This window comes from Danio rerio, chromosome 15 (genome assembly GCF_052040795.2).
Source record: "Danio rerio strain M-AB ecotype USA chromosome 15, GRCz13ab, whole genome shotgun sequence".
Classification (NCBI taxonomy): domain Eukaryota; kingdom Metazoa; phylum Chordata; class Actinopteri; order Cypriniformes; family Danionidae; genus Danio; species Danio rerio.
Genome location: NC_141035.1, coordinates 20,147,510 through 20,171,670, shown reverse-complemented (window position 1 = coordinate 20,171,670; position 24,161 = coordinate 20,147,510). Strand labels below are relative to the sequence as shown.

Below are 24,161 nucleotides of genomic sequence, written 5' to 3'. Positions count from 1 at the left end.
GCTTAAACACACCTGTTTACAGTGGGGTCCTGAAAAGAATCCACAACCGTCTGCCAAAAAACCTTGTACTTCTCAGAGCCGAGCATATCGGAGATCAGATCTGTAAAAACACACAATAAAACTCAGCAAACTTCAGTCAAGGAGCATGGAGATGGAGACTTGCTTGATGTACTACTCCACACACTACTGATGAAGAACAGCGTCTGAGCATCTCATGGTATTGTTAGGTTTTTATTCTCAGATTCACCTTGGAAGCAACTGTGTCACTAAACAGCCATTTGGTGAATTATACAATTATTAGCAAGCAAACTGTAACCGTTTGCTCAAAAACAAAAGCATTTGAAGTTGGAAATATTTATTCAACATTCCCACAAAGCACTATTTTCGGTTTAACTAAACCAACTAGTTGTTTGCTTTTATTTTTACCGTATCTTCTGTTCTAAATCCTCTTCAATGTATTTATTTAACAAGATTTATTGTAGAATCAAAATACACATTAATAATGTTTGTTTGTTTTGCTTTATTTCGGCTGGGCATATACCACAGGGTAATCAGGCTGATTTTAGAGCCCATTTTTCCCAATCCTAATACTGTCCTCCGACAATGCCCTGATGTGAGAGCTAGGGATGCTCAAATATGGGAAAAAATCATAATCACGATTATTTTGGTTATAATTGTAATCACGATTATTCAAAACGATTATCAGTTGAAGTCAAAATTATTCGCCCTTTTGTGATTTTTTATATATATAAATATTTCCCAAATTATGTTTAACAGAGGAATTTTTCACAGTATTTCCTATCATATTTTTTCTTCTGGAGAAAGGCTTATTTGTTTTATTTTGACTAGAATAAAAGCAGGTTTAAATATTTTGAAACCTATTTTAATAGCTCAATATTATTAGCCCCTTTACGCAATATATATGTTTGATTGTCTGCAGAAGAAACTACTGTTATACAATGACTTGCCTAATTACATTAATGAAGCCTTTAAATGTCACTTTAAGCTTATTAGTAGTGTCTTGCAAAATATCTAGCAAAATATTAAGTACTCTCATCATAGCAAAGATAAGTATTAGATATTAGAAATGAGTTATTAAATCTGTTATGTTTAAACTGTGCTTTAAGCATCTTCACTGTAAGAAAAAAACTTTAGCTAAAAAAGTCCTTCAGTCAAGAGTAGTGAGGGTTTTTCTCCTTTTATTGTTTGATTAATGATAAAAACAGGCGGCAGCAGTGATATTGCGCACTGTCACTTTAAGAATAGTGCGGCTCTGATATGGTTTCTCTTTCACATGTCTTTTGATTCTCAACTTGTTTGTTTATTAAACAAATGAGGGTTAATATAAATAATCACTTAACACAGCGCTGACACAAATGTGCATGTATTTGACCTTTAAAGCGCTCACATTAAGATGGCGTTAGATGTGTGTGCTCTGCTCGTCTCCAAGCCGGTCCAAGGCTAAGCGCTGGGCGCGCACACACACACACAGAGCATATGCTCTTTCGCGCGTTTAAAAATATGAATGATGCGCATCCTGTGCTGCAAAAGTTACATTACAGTACATGCTTTGTCATTTTCACATGGAACTGAGCTTTGCAGAGCAACTAATATGTACAACTGGAAAGGGGGCGGTATATGATGCAATAATCCTTTATCTCGATTAATGCTATTTCATAATCGTTAGAAGCCGAAATCCAAACCGGATTTTCGATTAATTGCACAGCACTAATGGGAACCCATCAAAAGCCAAATGGATTTGGACAGCAGAGATGGAGAATCAACTCATCAATTAGTGACAACAGATTGTGTTTGTTCACTATGTTTATTCTCATGTTTCGGCAGATTTTATGAGATTTTCTAAGTTCAAATTCTGGACCGAAGATCTTTTGATGTGTGGTCAACACATTACAGGAGCCAAAAAGTGAAATCTGGTATTTTCTTTTGTCCTCATGTTTGTGGTTTTTAACATTTTGAAAAACAAAGTAAAAGAAACATTTGTGTATACCCAACCTTACAGATATGGAACAACTTTTTTCCCAATAATTCAATTTTAACCTGATGTGACTTCACACTCCAAATGAGCACAATGTTAAAATCCTCATTTGGTGCACTTTAGTTTGTTTTGTTTGGTTTATTGATCTCCATCTAGATAGTAAATTAATAAAATAACAAATAATTAAGATTGTTGCTTGTTTTAAGAAAACCTCACTTAATTTTCACATAATATTTCTGAAAACAAGGCCATATTTTTTGCTAGTCTAGAAAATTCTTTTTGGTTTAGGAATTTTTAGATATTGCACTAGAAAAGGGACAAAAACTAAGAAAATCTTTTTTTTAACAGTGAAATATTCATTCATTCATTTTCTTTTCGGCTTAGTCCCTTTATTAATCATGGGTCATCACAGCAGAATGAACCGCCAACTTATCCAGCATATGTTTTTATGTAGCAGATGCCCTTCTAGCTGCAACCCATCACTGGGAAACATTCATACTCACTCACTCATTCACACACATACACTACGGAGAATTTAGCTTATCCAATTCACCTATACCACATGTTTTTGGACTTGTGGGGAAAACCGGAGCGAATGGAGTAAACCCACACAAACACAGGGAGAACATGCAAACTCCACAAAGAAATCCCAACTGACCCAGCCGGGGCTCGAACCAGTGACCTTCTTGCTGTGAGGCGATTGTGCTACCCCCCTATGCATTCCTTAAAAAGCAATAATTTCCTCATTCAGAGAGCACATAAAAAAGCACAACTACACTTATAAATGCTTAGAAAATCTACATCAATCTGTTGGAATAAAGCGCAATAAAGTATTATTTTCTCTTGGCTAAACGTCACTTTGTGTCCAATCCATTATGTGTGCATTTATTATGTGTCATTTCACCTGGCATGAGCTTCATAAGGCACTGCAGAGCCTGCTTTCTGCTGTGCTCTTTCTGCTGCTGGCTGCGCTGTGGTCGCGGTTGAGCCGGCAGATTCCCTCCAGGCCAAATGGCCTCCTGCAGCACCTGCAGGTACACCACCCAATACGGTGTACAGGTCAGGTTCCCGACACCCACCTCCAGCCACCTGCAAACCAATCACAACACAAAAAAGAGTTTAGTATGATGCCATTCACGTTTTTCAGGGAAAAACTTCAGTTTCAAACTGTAAACAATCAGTGAAGTGCTTTTAAAATAACAATGTTCATCCATCAAATTATAAAAGGCAACTTTTCAACATTATTATAAACTACTTTCAGTATAGATTACGAACTACCCAAAAACTATAAGCAAGAATGTCTACACCAGGGCTATTCAATTAGTTTGTCATGGGGGCCAGTTCATGAAAAGCATTCCAAATGAGGGGCCAGAGAGATTTAACTTGCTATATAATTGATGACACAACAACATATAAGAGCCCATATGCTGTATTTGTGCTCATAAAGACACCCACGTTGACTTTTTCTACATTAAAACATGAATATGTTGTATTTTGAAACTATATAAAATCACTGCATTGTAGAATGTGGCTTTTTTACAAGTATATCCAAATGTTGTATTTCGAGGCACAAAATCAGTTTATTGCTTAAGTAGGCTTTTTCTAACATAAAGACACGTTCGTATGTTATGTGTTAAACTGTGTAACAATTAGGCATACACCGATTATAGATTTTGGTTGTACGATTATGTAGCCTGAAGAGTAATCATAGTATTTAGGGTTATCACGATTATTATGCATTTATTAAATTTAAAACACTACTAGTTTAGAAAAATCACAAGAAAACCGCTTATATTTTAAAGTGTTGTTTATTGCTGCTCCGTAAACAAATACAGCACAAAATATTAATAAAAAACAAGCAAGTCCATTTCTCTCTTTGGACTTAAAAAGAAATGAAAAAGTTTTAGAATTAAACGAGTGATAATTTTACAATGAAAATAAATGACAGTATGTATGCTACAATATAAATGTTACTTACGTCAGTCCCTAGTCTAACATCAAGAAGTCATAACAGTTCTCTTAAATGAACGTTCCTCAAACATGAAGAGCAACTCATAATTTGAAACGGTAGTCATGTGCAGACTACAGTTGGGTGGATTTAAAGCATTCAGAACACCTTCTGTTTTTTGAATATTTCTAAAATTCTGTTTGATTATGAAGGGTGACTGTAAAGGGATGATGTGCCTCATGCAAACAGCAACTAATAAAATGCACTGAAAAAGCCTTCCAATTGAAAAAAAGTCAAAAATAACATCATATGTTTGGGTTAAATATTTCACAAATGTCCTTCAGCACTTTTCACATGTGCCACTGAAGTGTTCTGTCTATTTCAGTTAAAATCTGTGATGGGCCGCATATGGATTTAGTTTATCCAAAATAAATAAATAAATAATATTAAAAGAGCATCTAATTTCACAGAATCAATTCAGCAAAATTACTTTTGGCCACTTTAAGTTGAAGAATCTGTGGATAACTGCGGGATTGCGTAACCTTACTGTGGATGAGACTTTAATCTTTTAATAATCACTACCATTTTGGCAGACAGTCATCTTAACAAATAGAGCTGAACAAAAGATGTGGAAAGAGTGTTATAAAACATTACTATTTTTCTCAGAGAGCCAGGAAAATATGTAGAAACCCAATGGCATGAAGAAGGATAACGTGTACTTTAAAATGTGTATTTTTGTTCGGTGTCATTTAATGTTATTCAAACCAAATCCAATGACCAACTCTGTTATCTTTGTATCACTGATTTTTCACCATAGTTGTTATTAATTTAATTTGCATATATGTTTGTTAACATTTTAATATTAGTCACTTATTGTGAGAAAAGAATCATATATATCACGTATTGTTTATTCATTCATTCATTTTCCTTCACCTATAGCTCATGTCTTTGGACTGTGGGGGAAACCGGAGGAAACCCATGCAAACATGGGGAGAACAAGCAAGGACTCGAACCAGCGACCTTCTTGCCCTGAGGCGAGACTGTTAACTATTCATGGGCTGGTATAAGTTTCGGACAGTATGATAACCTTGGATAAAAATACAATGGTTGCATGGTTTTGTGATTACTGCTCTTAAATAAGTTCTTTTTAAATGACTGGGTAAAAAAATATTCTCCATTAAACATTTATTATATTTTGGAACAGTAAATGTGTCGGGCTAAAGAATTAAAATAAATCATTGACCTCTGCTCTCTTCATTGTTTCAAAAACACAGATTTCTTTACAACACATAAAAAACACATTTAAAAAAATCTTAGCGGTTCTAAAACCTTGACTTTTCTAAACCGAACAAAACCGGTTTTCGTGCTATGGCTAGTACTAACCACTGAACAAATCAAATTAACATAAAAAACAGAAAACCAGGAATAAAGAAACATTAAACGTAAACAGAGCATCAGTAAACGGCATAAAACTTCCTTATTTATGACAATTATCTCCAAGAAAATACACAAATATGTAAAAAAATAAATAAATTAGGCATGCGCAATATTGGAGCTTTGCAGATATCTCATACATTTTAACTCCCTTTGGCCAAAACCAATACCTGTTTTTGTTTGTGTGTTTTTTACAAGTGTCTGGTTTGTGTTTTTACTCCGAAAGAGCTGTAACTTATAAATACTAAATTAAATCTTTTTAATTCAAGACACTCGTTATATAGTTATTTTCTAAATAGTTTATATAGTTATTTCTTAAAGGGCACCTATGATGAAAATAATCATTTTGAAGCTGTTTGGACATAACTGTGTGTAGGTATAGTATGTCCACAGTCATATTGTAAAGATAGAAACAACAAGTGTCTTTTTACAAATTTCCTAACGTAAAATAAGATGAAAATCCCTCCCACCACAACGTGACGTAGTAGTGCAGTTTCCCCGCCCACCGAATTGATTGACACAAAAATTGATTGAGACACAAAAGGCGTACCTTAAATCTAATGTATCTAAAAGGGGTAAAACAGGTGCCCTTTAAATAGAACTGTAGCTGGGTGAGGTTGTTGATGTAGTAGAGACTGCATAACGTTCAACACAAGTGGCTCTTAATAAATAACTCACTGATGCTGTTGTGCAGAGAGTTCATGTACTCACAGTCACAGTTTGAAATCAGCAATACAAAACAGGTCATCTTAAATCAACATGAAGGTAACAATTCACCATGTAAATGAGCAGATTGTAGACCAAAACTTACTGATAACGCTCTTCTAGACAATTCTGTTACTGCAGGTTCATAATCAACAAATCATCGCTGCCAAGCATATCAGCATTGCTTTCAGTATATATTTCAAGCAAAATCAAGACCAATTTATCAAGCTCTGCAATAACATAATATTGTGCATCCCTAAATAAAATGTTGTGTTCAAGTTAATGCAGCAGAAAAAAAAAAAAAAAACATTGGAGATCAAAGGCCAACAAAACGATAATACACTCAATAAACAACCCAAAGCGTCCAAAAATCTGGCAAGACAAGTGTCCTGACCTAAGGTTTGTTTTTTCTTTCATCGATTCTACTGTATGTAAAGTGGACCCTTTACTTTCACGCGTGACTGATTTAAATCTGTCCTGCTCTTCGATTACATTGCTGGTTTATTTTAGTCCTGACTCTCTGAAATGCCACAGATGCTGCATGGTGACAGAGCCTGAGATCCAGAGACCTTGTATGGTCACGTTTACTTTATGCGAAAAACAAGTCAGTTTTACAGTCTTGCATTTTCCATTAAATACAGATAAGTTGAACATAGTATTGTCCACCACTGAGAGTTTCAGACCAAAATTCAATTTTTGCATTCATGTCAAAGGGAAAATGTGTATTTGGGACACCAATTCTACTCTACTTTATGGTTACTAGCGTAGCTCTGTTTATACTCTATACAACAAATGATGGATTTCCCAGTGGTCATTAAACTGCAATTATGGTCAAATTTCAATGACCCAGTAACAACATGACAGAGTTTTGTTTGCACTGCCTGTCTGCGGAATATATATGGGAAAGTTTAACCACTGCAGAGACTTTCTGTTGACTACATGTAGGTATATGTCAATGAAAGTCTGTGATAGTACAATATTACGTAGAGGAGAATGTTACTGTTCTGTTCCATGGCAAAATTATTTTTAGAGCCTGCAGTAGGTTTCATACGTCAGTTTAGCCTTTTAAATTGATCCAAAGAGGTTTTATTTCCTGGAAAGACATTCAAAGTTCATTTCTATAAATGTTTCATTGAAAGCTTTAGTTTGCTGTCCAAAACATAAGTTCTAAGTCAGTTTGTGGTTCTAACAGAGCTTGCAAATGTTTGACTGAAGACCTGGGTACTCCTCAAGAAGTTCTGATGTAAGGTGATGGAACACAAACTCGCTCCAAAACAACAAGTGGAGCATTCTACTCCATTAGAACATTTCATCCATTATGAAGGGAAGTAAACGTGGACTCCCATGGCCTTTGAAGGAGACGTGCACGCAGCGTTAACGGAGGAAGGCATTTCTCAAGCCAACGGGAGTGGAAAACAAGGGTGCCTGGAGCTCACTGGAGCCAATTAAGATTAAACTACCCCTTTCAAATTTTAACGTGAGGCTTTTTTCCTGACACTCAGAAAATATAAACATTATAAGTATGTTCCATACAGAGCCCTGCTTGATCTGCATCTCAAATAAACCTGGAAAAAATTATGTGAGGGAAAACAAATCTCAGAAGTGAATGAATTAAATGAACCTTTAATTACATAATTAAAAACTTATATTACACAGAGGAAGAAAAATGGAATATGGTCAGGTCTTAAAAACCTGTTATGCCCAATTTTCATACAGTTGTTACTCCTTCGTATTGTATTTCTATCTGAAATAACATGTTACAAGCTAATGGTAAACAAAGTCATAAATCGATCTGTCTACTGTCTTAACAATAGAAAAATATAACTACAGGCAAAACAACAGAAACACAGAATGATAAAAATTATGATGAATAGATTGATAGTTGTATAGAACAGGATAGAGAGAATGAAAGCTGGACCGCTAGTCGGATATAAGAAGATAGAGAGAATAAAAAATAGGCCGATAGTCAAAAAGAACAAAATAGAGAGAGTGAAAGATAGACCGATAGTCGGATAGAACAAGATAGAGAGAATAAAAGTTAGACTGATAGTCTGATAGAACAAGAGGGAGAGAATGAAAGATAGACCGATAGTCTGATAGAACAAGATAAAGAGAATGAAAGATAGACCGATAGTCTGATAGAACAAGATAAAGAGAATGAAAGTTAGACCGATAGTCTGATAGAACAAGATATAGAGAATGAAAGTTAGACCGATAGTCTGATAGAACAAGATATAGAGAATGAAAGATAGACCGATAGTCTGATAGAACAAGATAGAGAGAATGAAAGATAGACCGATAGTACTGGGAAACCCCCAGTACTGGGAAACAACCATCCACTCTCTCATTCACACACTCATACACTACGTCTTTTGGTCTATGGGGGAAACCAGAGCACCCGGAGTAAACCGCAAAAAAAGAAGAAGAAAAGTGTTTGGCAAGTATATATTTTCTACTAGGTAAATAATAAAACACAGTGGAACAGGCTTAGAGACTTGGCTTACATGAAATATATATATATATAAAAATGTATATTATAATTAAATCCAAGTGTAAATACTAATATTTAGAAATATTTTTAAATCTACATTCATACATCTATAGCTTTGGCTTTGCCTGAAACTGCTCCTGAAACTGTATAACACGTGTTCATACATACACGGTTTCTTGCTGTAGGTTTTCTTATATTATTTCAATTCATTTAAATTGTGTGTTATATTTTTGCACATATTTTACGAACAAACACATGCCGAAGTAGCATTTAAACTGGAAAATGGAAATAAGCATGAAACAAAGCTGTTTTTTGTTATCTTTGTAATCAAATAATTCAATGTATAATGAGGCAAATGGAAAGTGACACTCAAGTCATAAAGGCAAAAAAGGAAATGTGACTGGATGGTAGGTGTGATGTTCATGATGAAATTATCTGCAACAGACTGTTATCTGGCTCAAACTATTACATCACAATACACATCCACACTTGTTTTTCTTCCTTCTTTCCTTTTATAGTCCACTCAACTGCTACAGTATATGCTATATAGGTATTAGTGTATGAGAATAGGTGAGCAGGTTCAGACACAGCTCATGCAACAGCACAGACACACTGGAACTGCTTGTAGTGCAGGTGTCTGTAACAGGTGTCTATGTCCAGACTAATTATTCAAAGGTTCTGGTCCAAATAGAGGCAACAAGGCGATCAATTCAGCTTCTGCTTTCTTACCAAATGGAACATAATGACCTTTATGGGCAGCCAAGAGCTCAATTGCATCAATTTGCACAGCAAAATAATCAAATGCTTTGGGTTATGTGCCAGTTTTTAAAACAAGCCATTACAAGTTAGCAACCCGTTTCAAAACCCAGAGGAATGTTGGACCAAAACAAATAGTCTTTCCCAAGTCCAAATTACCTGGTTTATCTCAGACTAATTCATCTCCTTGCGTACAACTGTTGCAAAACAAGCACATACTTTCATATTTTCACCACAGCCTAAACTAGAAATTGTTTCTTGGCATGGATTGCATCTTGTACAGGTACATTTGTGTGCAAGGAATCATCTCTGATGAAATGTACCAAAGAAAAAAAAAGAATAGACACAAACTGAGACAGTGAGATAAAATCAAAGTGTTATTACAAAGCTTTTCCATAAGGACATGATAACAAGACTGTGTGGTCTTTTTTCCCCAAATGAACCTACTGATAAAATTAAGATCTTTCACAAGAATCTTGTACTACTATCATAACAATATTTATAATCACTCATACTCTGATTGACCGGCAGATAGCATGACAAAGTAATGATTGAGCATGATGAATGCTGCCTTTTCTAATCAATACAGCTCATCCTGTGAAAATGCAGGGAAGATGTCCTTGTTGCTGTTTTCTTTTGGCAGTGGCTACACTAGCATATCTCCAATTAGATATTTTGAGCCTCTGAGTATAGCTACGCGTATGCAAAGAACACAATACCAACATTGTTTTCTCCATAACAGTGTTGTTATGAAGGACCTAGAAGTAGAAATGGACTTTGTTGCAGACATTTTATTCTACATGTTTCTCCTTATATGCCTGTCATAGCTTACTATACTCTAAGTTTTCCATATCCTTCAAAAAAACTGTTTTTGTAGTCTTGCATACAGATGTCAACAATGTCAACAATGTCAAATCAATTTCAATCTACACTCACAAAACTATTTTAAAAATTATGTATTTTGTATGTATCGTCCTTAGTTAACATATATTAACACAGCGCTTTTTTGGGAATAGACTCATTTGACAACTCTCCTATGTTAAACAGTTGAGTTTTACCATTTTTAAACCGTTTAAGCCAATCTCTAGGTCTGGCAGGGCACTTTTAGCTTAGCATAAATCCTTGAATCAGATTAGACCATCAAAAACTTAAATAAGTTTTGTAGTAACACCGTGTATTAAGGACCTATGGAAAATGAAAAATTGCTATTTTCAAGGCAGATATGGTTAGGAACTTGATGAACTTTGCTGTTGTACCATGGCGCAGCAGGCGCAGTGATATTTTGCGGCGCTGTTACCTTGCTACCCAGATGGGGAATATTTTCAAGGACCACATAATATTGCGCTAAATGGATTTTAAAATGGTAAAACCTAATTATTAATCCTAGGTGACTTGTAAAATGAGCCCATTTTTAGTTTGTTTAAGCAGAACGAACACAAATTTCGTTAAGTGCCATTGTTGTTTTGGTTGTCAAGTTGTTTTTGAGAGAGCTTGGTCGATTACTTACATATACACCGTTAACTGCATATGTACACATATTACATATTGTGTGCATATATATGTGAGTGTGTGTGTGTATATAGTCTTCTGAAATTTTTTTTTTTTTTAAATAAAAGGGTAGAAAAATTTGGGAAAATCTAAAAATTATTACTAATTTGGTGCCATTGTGCCAGTGATGGGCAAAAGCTGGGTAAAATTTGTATAGTATAGTTTCAAACAGTAGAGTTTTCAACACTTGCAAACTGAAACCGGTTTTCTAAAGTTGCTGTACTTGAGTTATTTGTTGGAAACTTTGTATAAATGTCTTCAAGCCACCCTGACGTGATAACTGAAATTATGATGCTGAAATTAATCATACCGTCATATGATTCAGTGAATTCTGTCCTAGATTTTGAGTTGACTGACAGAAAAAAAAAAACATTTTTGGATATAGTGTCTTGGCCATTTTATATGAAGATAAAGTAAAAGCCAAGCAGGCACACACTGCTGCACCGTGGGTAGTCTACAGTACAAAAGCGTGTAGCACTACCAGCCAAAAAAGTCTCCAGAATGATTGATCAGAGGAAGAGAAAGAAACAACATGAGAAAAATGTTTTGCGGTGCAAAACAACATGGCTGGCGTCTTTTTCTTCCCTCAAACCTTTCCCTAACTTCCTGTTTATGAAGAACATTGGCAAGCACAGCAGAACAATCTATCATAGCATCTTTAACACCATCATATGCTAGACTTTTTCCATGAGACACAAATGGAGAATATGTGAAGAATCTTCCACTTTCTATAATGCCATTTAACATAGTTTGTACAATTCAAAGCTCAATTAAAGTCTGTACAAAAGAATAGTCAAAAATGTTTAACACAAAACAAAAGAGCGGTAATACGTTTTTCATTTAACTTTTGCTTGAACCTTTGAAGGGCACACTGAATAAGACATTTAAAGAAGTAATCATAGGTAATTCAATCATTAATTCAGTCCTATAAATTTCACAAGATCCTTCAGAAATTATTCTAACATGTTGATTTTGTGCTCAAGAAACATCTATTTGCAAAACATTATTCTTTTTTCAAGATTCTGTAATGAAGTTCAAAAGAAGGGCATTTGTTTAGATTATTTTGTGGCATTAATACTTTTATCCCTCTTTGTCACTTTTTAATCAAAGAAACATGCAAAAGATTTTTCAATCTTTGGATGAACCTATAAGGAATTTTCAACCGATATTGATAAACAGGCAGACCGACAGCCGATATATTGGGCAATTAAAAAAAAATAATAATTACATTTTTTTTCCATGATACCTAATACAAAAGGTAAAGACATATAGTGAACAACTCTAAACTTCATTAACTAACCATTCTTTTTTTATGGCCAACTTTCATTCATATAAATAAAATCTATTTTCTCACAAAAAAATTCATAAACGAAATCCCTAAACATTAACCACAACCAAAATATCAGTAAAATACAAACAAAAAAGTCAGGCAGCAAGCACCTAAAGTGGTTCAACCAGCAGACATAATATAATTTATCAGCCAAAGATTGCAACCTAATTTTGTTATCGGTCTGATAACCAATTAATTTTTTTTAATTAATTAACAAATCTGTTAAAAATAGCATTAATCGTTCGATATCGATATGCCCACCATTATATATTGTGTCCCTATCTGAAGCATTTTAAATGATGTATTTTCATTGTGTAAATGGCAGCTGATCTCCAAACATGTCGCATAAATCTTTCATCACAACATAGCCTAAATCAAAATTCACACGAAGACATGAATCCAATTACGAAAAGAAAATGTGAGAACAACCAATCAAAACATGAAACACATTTCTACAACTTCTTGATATCTTCAACCAGCACCTGACAGTAGACTCTGCCAGCAACTGGTTTTACACACCATTCCTCACACAGAGCAGACGGTGTTCATTTGTGCTGATCTACCTTCATGCAAAGCTTAGATCCAGCTCTAATGAAACGCACCTGTGCTGGATAATCAAGGTCTTTAAGGGCACTGGAAAATTGCAGGCAGGTGTGTTAGTGCTGGAGCAGAAATCGGTCTCATACAGGTTATATAAGAGCAGACGGTTTGCATATTTGACTCAGGATTTACTGTAAGTCAAAGCCGGTGCAGGTTTCGCAGTCGATTTTAAGCGACCTTCAAAAATTAGAGATCAATATGGCGACAAAAATTCCCGTTCCTGTTAACATTCCTCTGCTGGTCACCATGAAGGGCACAAGCACATCTTTAAAAATACTTCTCAAAGTAACAGAGTGATATAAGCATATGATAAAAATAAACCTACGGTAACAAATGATCGTTCTGATCTGATAATTCAGCAACATCTTTTTGGTTTCATTTTGGGTCACTTGGTCAAAAGGCATCCCAGTTCTCATTACCTTAGATTTGTGTGGCAGAATAGGCAACCTCATGTTTGGAAATAGCATTTCCCTCTGGTTAATTAGGCAAACAAAGACATCCGCTCTTGAGCTAGAAGAGCTGCAGATGCTGAATAAGTAAACTAATTCTTTCCTCAGATGATGTCCGATGTGTCTGTTTGCACCGAGGCAAAAGAAACAGCTGGATCCCTTGTGTCTTGTGTGTTTCCACACAATCATGATACCATTTCTGCAGCACCATATCCGGCAGGTGCAATATCTTACATTTTAAAAGCTTTGGTATTAACATCTTAGCCAGGTGTCCCCAAAATACTTCTTTTAATGTGAAATTACCTTATATACATCATTACACTATGCTTTAAATGGCCCTATTGAAGGAAACAAGAAAAATAAGCTGTTTCCATGTGTGGCTCTTTAAATGCAAATGAGCTGCCCTGGGTCATATGCAAATATCTGCGAAGATGTAAGATTCCATTTTAAAGTATCAATTTGGCACCTGTATCATTAAAAAACTGAAACTTTACTAGAGATAGCATGATTTCCTGATTCGTTTGATGGTTTAAAAAAGTTAATGATTAAACATCCAAACACAGGTGTTTTTGTTTGTTAGAGTTAATCCTTCCAAAATGTGGGATACGCCTCCTCATTGGTTTGGCTCATTTCTTAAAACAGGAATTACATTCTCAACACTAAGATCACTCATATCTTTACCAAAACTGTTAACTTCTGTCAAAACTATATTTCATTCTCATATAAACAGTCAGTGCTCCATAATGCATCGTCCCTTTGGCATTTTGTAAGCACCGCACGCCGAAATGTTTAGATGTTTTATCAGAGAACCATTGAATTATCCCTTTTGTCCACCTCTAAGTTTAAGCCCAGTTCTTTATTTAAAATAGGTACTGTACTACTTTTTTGTTATTTGACAGAATGCAGTTGTGTATAAAACTAAACAAAAGAAATCAGCAGTGCATCCGGAAAGTATTCATGGCGCTTTACTTTCTCCACATTTTTTATGTTACAGCCTTATTCCAAAATGGATTAAATTCATTTATTTCCTCAAAATTCTACACAACACCCCTTAATGACAATGTGAAAAAAAGAGTTTTAGAAATAGTTGCAAATTTATTACAAATAAAAAAACCTGAAAGATCACATGTACATAAGTATTCACAGCCTTTGCCTTGAAGCTCTAAATTGATCTCAGGTACATTCTGTTTCCACTGATCATTCTTGAGATGTTTCAGCAGCTTCATTGGAGTTCACCTGTGGTAAATTCAGTTGATTGGACATAATTTGAAAAGGCATACACCTGTCTATATAAGGTCCCATGCTTGACAGTGCATGTCAAAGCACAAACCAAGCATGAAGACAAAGGAACTGTCTGTAGACCTCTGAGACGTGATTGTCTCATGGCACAAGGCTGGGAAAAGTTACAGAAAAATTTCTGATGGTCTGAAATGAGCAGTGGCCTCCATCATCCATACGTGGAAGATGTTTGGAACCACCAGGACTCTTCCTAGAGCTGGCCAGCAATCTAGGCTAATTAATTGGGAAGAAGGGCCTTAGTCAGGGAGGTGATCAACAACCCGATGGTCACTCTGTCTGAGCTCCAGCATTCTTCTGTGGAGAGAGGAGAACTTAACAGAAGTACAACCATCTGTGCAGCAATCCACTAATCAGGTCTGTATGGGAGAGTGGCCAGACAGAAGCCACTCCCCGCCTGGATTTGGATTTGCCAAAAAGCATCTGAAGGACTCTCAGATCATAAGAAACAAAATTCTCTGGTCTGATGAGACTAAAATTGAACTCTTTGGAGTGAATGCCTGTCGTTACGTTTGGAGAAAACCTGGCATTGTTCATCATCAAGCTAATACCATCCCTACAGTGAAGCATGGTGGTGGCAGCATCATGCAGTGGGGATGTCTGTAACATAAACAAATGTGGAAAAAGTGAAGCGATATAAATATTTTCCGGACACACTGTATAAGGTTTATAAAATGTATAAGAAATAAGACTTTTAAGCTACAGTAGCCTCCAAGGTGTGATATCACATATTGCATTCATACTGTCAATTGTAACCATTATCAAATCACATAAATAAAGTAACGTCCATACATCAAAGTAAAAAAATACTGTACACAGCATAATATACTGTAATATAATCACACAAACAAAAACCAAATGACAATAACATGCAGCCTACAGTGCTGTAAATAAAGAAGGACATAGGGCCCTATCATACACCTGGCGCAATGTAGCGCAAGGCGCGACGCAATAGTCTTTTGCTAGTTTCAGCTTGGCACAAGAGTCGTTTTGACATTTTGCGCCAAGCTGTTTAAATAGCAAATAGATTTGCGCTCATATGTGCGCCCATAGGCGTTCTGGTCTAAAAAAGCAGGCGTGTTTTGGCGTGTTGCTATTTTGAGAAACTGTAATAGTCTGTTCTTTAGACCAGAACAAAGCCGGTCTAAAGTCCGGCGCAGAGTGCACCTCGCTTACACACTGCTTAATGCACACAAGATGTAGAGCAATACGCAAATATCTTTACATATGAAAAAATTTTAATATTAATGATTTATATTTAAGAGATTTATATAGGATATAAATATAAATGATTAATTTTGTATAATGTTATTATTATTAGCAGTATTATTTATTATATCCATATTTATATTTGTTTTATTAAAAACAAGCTTAGATTTGTCCACCTGTCAGGTTTTAGACCATAAAAGCATGTGTATTAGGATGTAACTCAGTATTTTGACCACACTTCGTTATTATTGTTAATTTATTTGTTTGCTGGAAATTAGAACTGAATTTAGAAATAGTTTTGAAACAAATCTTTGCGCTCAACAAACAAAATTAATTATTTATAGGCTAATTGATGTCTGTGCGTACAAGGTTTCCCTATCCACAATAGGGAAAGTCAATTGAATTATGAAATGCCTTATCTCTCATTCTCGCGCAGTAGATGCTCTGCTAGTGAAATGCTCAGTTTTCCACTTGCACTTACTTTACATCATGTAAATAGCAAATGCGCTAATGGCGTGACGCAGCTGGCTTTTAAAGGGAATGGGAGATGAGACTCGGATTGGTTTATTCTCAAATCACACCTATAACTCATTAAGAAAATAAACTCAACCCTGTTAGACCATGCACCACGGCGCAAAGCGGATTTTCCCGTCCTTAAAATAGCAACAGTGGATTCTGACATGCCCTCAATGCGTTTGCGCCCTGCGCTTTCCGCTTTGAGTATGGACCATCAAAATAGAGCCCATAGTGTTTGATTGGTCACCGGAGATGTGTGAAACTCTTACTGTCAGTCAAGTTCACCTGAAAGTCAGTTGCTGTAATAAATGTATGAAATGTTCCAAGGATTTATATATAGTTTATAGAATAATTAGAAAAGAATAACAAAATGTTGAGGACTTTTTTTTGCCCTCAGCCATTGTTACTGTTGCTATTTAATGGCTACAAGCACATGCCATGATTTGCATCCTACACAAATAAACAACGACAAAAAAAAAAAAAACACGTTTCTATGTACATTCTTCTCTGAAAAATAGGAGAATGGCCAATGAATTTTCTACTTTTTTTTAAATAATGTGAGAAACAAGTAATTACTGTAAGAAGTGCATGTGTATGCAATTTTAAAAACACAAATTGGCAGCAGTAAGTGTTAATCTTACCAGACAGAGCCCAAAATCTTTATGTCAACATGCTTCATAAGCTCTACAAAGTGACTGTGATTGCGCACTAAAGGTCAACACACTTACATGCCTTTAGTTTTTTAGTAACTACACATTCTTGCAAGGTTAAACTATTTCAGATGCCAAATGGTGGCATCTGAACCTGGGATTAGTAGTGAAGCAACTGCACATGTGAACAGCAAATCTTTAGAAGTTTTGACAGTTCTGCATGATTTCAAACAATAATATCAAAACAAAGTCACTGTTCACTAAGAGAAAATACACCCCTTGGCCACTTTATTAGTACAACGTACTAGTACCGGGTTGGACCCAGTTTTGCTTCAGAACTGCCTTAATCCTTCGTGTCATAAATTCAACAAGGTACTGAAAATGTTCTTCTGAGATTTTGGTCCATATTGACATGATAGCATCACGTACTTGCTGCAGATTTGTCAGCTGCACATCCATGATGCAAATCTCCCGTTCCACCACATCCTAAAGGTGCTCTATTGGATTGAGCTCTGGTGACTTTGGAGGCCATTTGAGTACAGTGAACTCATTGTCATGTTCAAGAAATCAGTCTGAGATGATTCGCGCTTTATAACATGGATTGTTTCCGGCTGGAAGTAGACATCAGAAGATGAGTACATTGTGGTCATAAAGGGATGGACATGGTCAGCAACAATACTTGGGTAGGCTGTGGGGTTGACACCAAGCTCAATTGGTACTACTGAGTCCAAAGTGTGCCAAGAAAATTTCCTCCACACCATTACACCACCACCACCAGCCTGAACCGCTGATTCAAGGTATCATGTTTTCATGTTGTTGATGCCAAATTCTGACTGTACCATCTAAATGTTGGAGCAGAAATCGATACTCATCAGATCAGGTAACGTTTTTCCAATCTTCTATCGTCCAATTTTGGTGAGCCTGTGCGTACTATAGCTTTAGTTTTCAGTTTGAAGCTGACAGGAGTGGCGCCAGGTGTGGTCTTCTGCTGCTGTAGCCCATGCATTTCAAGTGTGTTCAGAGATGCACTTCTGCATACCTCAGTTGTAACGAGTGTTTAGTTGAGTTACTGTTGCTTTCTACCAGCTCAAACCAGTCTGACCATTCTTCTCTGACCTCTGGCATCAAAAAGGCATTTGCGCCCACAAAACCGCTCACTGGATATTTTCTCTTTTTCTGACCATTCTCTGTAAACCCTAGAGATGGTTGTGCGTGAAAATCCCAGTAGATCAGTAGTTTCTGAAATACTCAGACCAGATCATCAGTCACCAACAACCATGCCACGTTCAAAGTCACTTAAATCACCTTTCTTTTCTCTTCTGATGCTTAGTTTGAACTGCAGCAGATTGTCTAGACCATGTCTACATGCCTAAACACATCGAGTTGCTGCCATGGGATTGGCTGATTAGAAATGAGAAATATTGTACCTAATAAAGTGTTCAGTGAGTGTACATAGCACTAAATCTACTGGCAAGCTAATAAATCTATCAATTTAATGACATTTTAAACATCAGTTACAGAAAGCAAGGTCTGCATAGACAAGCATCACACTAGGCAAGTTTATCTTCTGCATAATCATCGACACAGTTTAAATATCCACCACACTTAACTGATTGTAACAAGATGGGGCTGTTTTATCCAAACAACCTCTCCACAAAAGTGAACATGGCAAATGTTTAAAAATCTGTACAATCCAGACAGTAAAAATAATGAGAAGATGAATGTGCGTTGGGTTACAGTGGCTAGGACAGTAAGAAGGATATGATTATGCAGCATGCTTTTCCACCCAGAGACAAATACCACGTCCAGACAGCACCACTGTGTGCTTTGAAACATTGTGGGGTAAATTCTGGGGCCGGCTCATCCAAACACACCATGATAACTTAACAGTGTATTGTAAAACAAAGTGCCTATTCAGTTAAAATGCCCAACTCAGTGGTTAACTATCTATTTTGAGCACAACAATTTCACTGTCAATTAAAATCAAACCAACAAAAACAAATTTGCTATGGTTTCTAACAAGTTTTGACACTGTTAATATATTGTCGGCATATTTCTAACATGGTTAGAATGTTGCTTACATAAATAAATTCTTAGCACATTGCTAGCTTATTTGTAGCATGTTTAAACATAAGGTTAAACTAAAATGAATTAGTATATTGTAACACTCTTGCCATTAGCATTTACTAAAATAGTTCTAACATGTCTCAACAGATGGACAACCTTTATAGCACATTGCTAACAACAATTATCTTGTTGCTAGCATGTTTTAACATGTTTAAAGAGATATTTCACCCAGAAGTGAAAATTCTGCAATCATGTACTTGTACATGTATTTGTTTTTCCTACTCTGTAAGGTCAAAATTTCTTCTTTGTGTTTAACAGAAGAAGAAACTCATAAAGGTCTGGAACAAGTAAAGGGTTAGTAAATGATGATAGAACTTTAATTTTTGGACAAACAATATTACCCTGCTACCAACATGTTTTCACCCTGTTAACCCTGTTTTAACCCTGCTAAGATGTACTAACATGAAAGAGCATGTTACTAGCATCATTCAAACATTCTAATGAGGTTTCGAACACATTTCAACATTATGTTGACATGCAGCAAACAAGGCTTAACACAAATGCTAAACACGTAGCTAGCATGAGTAAGCATATTTTGAAACTATGCTAATGTCTTAATTTAGCACGTTTTAAACACATTTTAGCATGCAAGCAAGATGTACAATGAATTTGTACAAATATATTTTAATAAATGGCTGTTTGGAATACTTGATTCTAATTGGCAAGTCACAGCATTCCAAGGTATGTTACTCCCAGATAACAGCCACTAACTCCAATAACCAGGGCCACAGCCAACAATTTTAGAATTTGAATAATATTCAAGTTACTGTAAGCTCCATTCAGGCGTTTCATTAATCAGCTTTGCGTTAAAAGAATGAATAAACCAACATGACTTGATGTTTTGCATTAAATAGCCATGTAATAAGCAGGATAAAGTTTATCCAGGCGGTTGTTTTCACAGAATAAGCCCTTCAGTCATATACAACTGTCGGCCTGTATTCTGCAAAAACAACCACCTGTATCTACTTGATCTATTACTTTAATTAAATTACCATGTTACCTCTGGTTTCAAGCAGAATGTGTTCTACACAACACTATGCGAAAGAGATTTCAGTGAGCATTTTAAATGGAGAACAAATAACCGCTGGACTGATCAGATTGAACTTACAAAAGACACACCTTTGAGACACTGTCTCAGTCCAACAATTTAGGAAATGCATGGGCCTCACCCCAAGTGTTCCCGTCCGATGGCTGTTAGCCATCAGCTAAACATGGCAGGAAGTCGGTCTGCTAGCAGGTGTTTAATACACCGCCGCACAAACGACTCATTTAAAATGGCTAGACATCACACCTTGAGGATCTGCAAAACAGATGAGTGTGAAGCTTGCGTGTGCTATTTAATGTGAGGCCTGACCTTTCAGCTTGAATCCTCGAGGACGGATGGGATGATTTCAAAGAAACCAAAAAAAAAGAAAACTCTCCTTTATAGCACAAGGTTCAGTGACCTCTCTACATTAGTAAGACATTACTGTGCCAGTGGATAAATCTGCATTTCACAGACATGCGGTCATCGCTAAACAGAGTAGCAGAAACACCAAGTACTTTAATTAAAGCAGAACAGAAAGCTTCAACAGTGAGTTGAAACCAAAGGTGCCTCAGTGGGACGTCCCGTGACTGTTACCAACTCCAAGAGAAGTGGAGCAGTGGATGGGGTGAAAGCCACCTGTTGACAGCTTTAAAACACACAGTTCTCACTTCTTACATCAAGTTGTCATCGGTCCCCACTGCACAACGTGTTTAATAATGTATTTATATCCATGGGTAAAAATAAGGATGATCACACAATTGTACAGAAGCTTGGGGAGGGAATGAGTGATGCCTTCAGGTGACACCTCATTGAGTCAATCCATCTGTCCACTGTGTCTGTCTTTAGAGCCTCACTGTCCTTGTTTTGAATAACTTACTATCACACTATCACTGCAGTGTATAGTATGTACAGTATGTGTATACATATATTCTGCATAAAACAACCAGATGACTTACTGCGTTAAACAAAATTTGCAATGTACAGCAAAGAACATTGCAAAGAATACTTTATGGAATTACTGCATTAAAAATATTCTCTGATAAACTGATCAGAATGCAAGGGGTGAAGGCATTTTTACATTAAACTAGGTGGCAAGAGAATTATATTTATTCCCAAGATAAGGAGATACTTGCAGTTAATCCAGAAAGTATTCAAAGCGCTTTACTTTTTCCTTATTTTTTTTATGTTACAGGCTTCTTCTAAAATGGATTAAATTAATTTATTTCCTCAAAATTCTTCACACGATACCCCATAATTACAATGTGAAAAAAGAGGTTTTGAAATTGCTGCAAACTTATTACAAATAAAAAACATGCATAAGTATTCACAGCCTTTGTTCAATACTTTGTTGATGCACCTTTGGCAGCAATTACAGCCCCAAGTCTTTTTGAATATGATGCCACAAGCTTGGTACACATCTTATTTACCAAGCCATTTTCAGATCTCTCCAATGATGTTCAATAGGATTTAGGACTGGGCTCTGGCTGGACCACTCATGGACATCCACTGAGTTGTTGTGAAGCCACTTCAGTAATATTTTAGGGGTGTGCTTGGGTTCAATGTCCTGCTGGAAGATGAACTGTCGCCCCAGTACGAAGTCAAGAGCACTCTGAAGCAGGTTTTCATTCAGGATGTCTCTGTAAATTGCTGCATTCATCTTTCCCTCTATCCTGACTAGTGTTCCAGTTCTTTTTGCTGAAAAACATTCCCACAGCATGAAGCTACCACCACCATGCTTCACTGTAGGGATAGCATTAGCCTGGTGATGAACAATGGCTGGTTTTCTCCAAACGTAACGCCCGGCATTCACTTCAAAGGGTTCAATTTTAGTCTCATCAGACCAGAAAATTTTGTTTCTTATGATCTGAGAGTCCTTTAGATGCCATTTGGCAAATTGCAGGCAGGGAGTGGCTTCTGTCTGGTCACTCTACAATACAGGCCTGATTGGTGAATGGTTGTACTTCTGTAAGGTTCTCTTCTTTACACAAAAAAATGCTGGAGCTTAGGCAAATTCACGGCAAAGGCTGTGAATACTTATGCACGTGATCTGTCAGGTTTTTTTATTTGTAATAACCTTGCAATAATTTCAAAAAATCTTTTTTTTTACATTGTCATTATGGGGTGTTGTGTGTTGAATTTTGAGGAAACTAATTAATTTAATCCATTTTGGAATAAGGCTGTAGCATAAAAAAAAGTGGAAAAGTGAAGCACTATAAATACTTGCACTGTACATCGTGGGATGCTATGGATTGGAACATTTATTGTGGAATAATGCTTGCTGTTTTACTAACAGTTTAAAATTTTGGAAATGGCGAGATTAAAAAAAAATTCATGTAAGGTTAATAATGTAACAATTATTAAAATGTAAAGTTTTCTTTTTTAATATATATTACAATGCAATTTAATCCTCTGTTGTTAAAACTGAATTTTCAGCATCATTACTCCAGTCTTCAGTTTTTACACTAAATCATACTCCTTCGGAATCTCATCGTAATGCTCCTAGATTAATAAAATGTAGCCTATAATATGTGTCATAGCCTTGTATTTAATTCCAAATATTATTATAAACTAAAGTCACAATCAGATTAAACTTTTAAACTGAATTTTTGAAAAAAACTCCACAGCATTTTTTAATTCATATCAACAAAACAAATAATGACAGTCTGAAACAACGTAATTAACTCTGCAAACCTACAGTTTTAAACTAAGCACACCTACATTTTTTTTTCTTTAAACTCAAGAGGTCAAACTTCCACTAACCTCAAGCACACTTAAATGCAGTTTTTCTGGAGTGAAAGATTTCATGAAACGCTTTGCTCAAGCCAATTGTCATGACATAAGTGTCACAAATCCTGCCCCAGTTGATACAAATGCTGCATTTATCAAGATCTTTAATGCAGACACAATTTCACCCAATAAATCTGTACTAGTCACACTAGAAAAATTCAAGAAAAGTCCTATTTTTCCACTTAACACAATTATTTATGTCAAATTTAAAAATGTGGTCAGGGCCTGGCGATCTTCCCGAGAAAAAAAAAGTAGTATCTAACAATACACAATTATACTCCATGATCTGACTTGCAATATTATTAAATTGTGATGCACTATAGATAGCAAACCTATGGACTGATTTTGCACATTTTAAAAACACAAGTTTCTCAACCATGTTCCCGGAGGAACACCAACACTGCATGTTTTGGATGTCTCCTTTGTTTGTCACACCCACTACAGGTATAGTCTGCTAATGAGCCGATGATGCAAATCAGGTGGGGTTTTTTTAAGGAGACATGGAAAATGTGAAGACCTGGTGGTCCTCCAGGAACGTGCTTGAGAAACACTGACTTAAAGGATCAGTCACCAAAAAAGAAAATAGCAACAAGCATATTAGGTTTTTCAACCAAATACCAAAGCTAATATACTGACACACATTCTATACATATTTACCAGGTGTTTTTGTTTACTTAAGACATAACTGAGTAACATTGTATTTAGGCAAGTTCATACTGTATGCTTGCAAAAATTGACATTTTTGTGTGCTTAAGCCTAAGCTTAAGTATGCTTGTCCATTTGCCTGTCACAGAGGGACACAGAGTTAAAGAGCCCCTATTATGCATTAAAAATGTCATATTTAGGTTTTAAGGGGCTCCAACAACAGACTGATGTGCATGCAAGGTCAAAAAGCATGTTCATGGTCTTATAATATGCATTTTTTTTACCTAATTATTTGAACGAATAATTTGTTGATTGGTTGATTGCATTCAGCGCAAGAGAGAAACGCCCACCACGGCTATGAATAGCACACAGAGCATGTGAGAGTTCAATGCAGGAGTGCATTCAAGCAATGCAGTTAAACACCAGCATATTACTCTACTCTTAACCCAAGTTATATCAATGACACACATTCAGTATTAATCCACACAATGGCAAAAGTTAAACTATTTTCAAAATTGTCCACGCCGCGCGTGTAGGAACAGCTGACAAAGACAAATGGATCACGAGTTCAGAAACCCATTAAAATCAGTAAAAGAAGCACGCGTCACATTTTTAGTATGGTTTTGGACACAATATGTGAATAACTA

The 24,161-nt window shown here is 36.0% G+C and overlaps 1 protein-coding gene across 1 annotated transcript in view; it reads right to left on the bottom strand.

Moving 5' to 3' along the window:
• Positions 1 to 24,161, bottom strand: part of snx19b (sorting nexin 19b) — a 42,769-nt gene that overhangs the window by 8,432 nt on the left and 10,176 nt on the right. Inside the window, exons 10-11 of the mRNA XM_087283884.1 lie at positions 2,901 to 3,085; positions 13 to 100 (exon numbers count right to left, since the gene is read on the bottom strand). Coding sequence (XP_087140010.1) covers positions 13 to 100; positions 2,901 to 3,085 — 273 coding nt within the window. The remainder of the gene's footprint in view (positions 1 to 12; positions 101 to 2,900; positions 3,086 to 24,161) is intronic.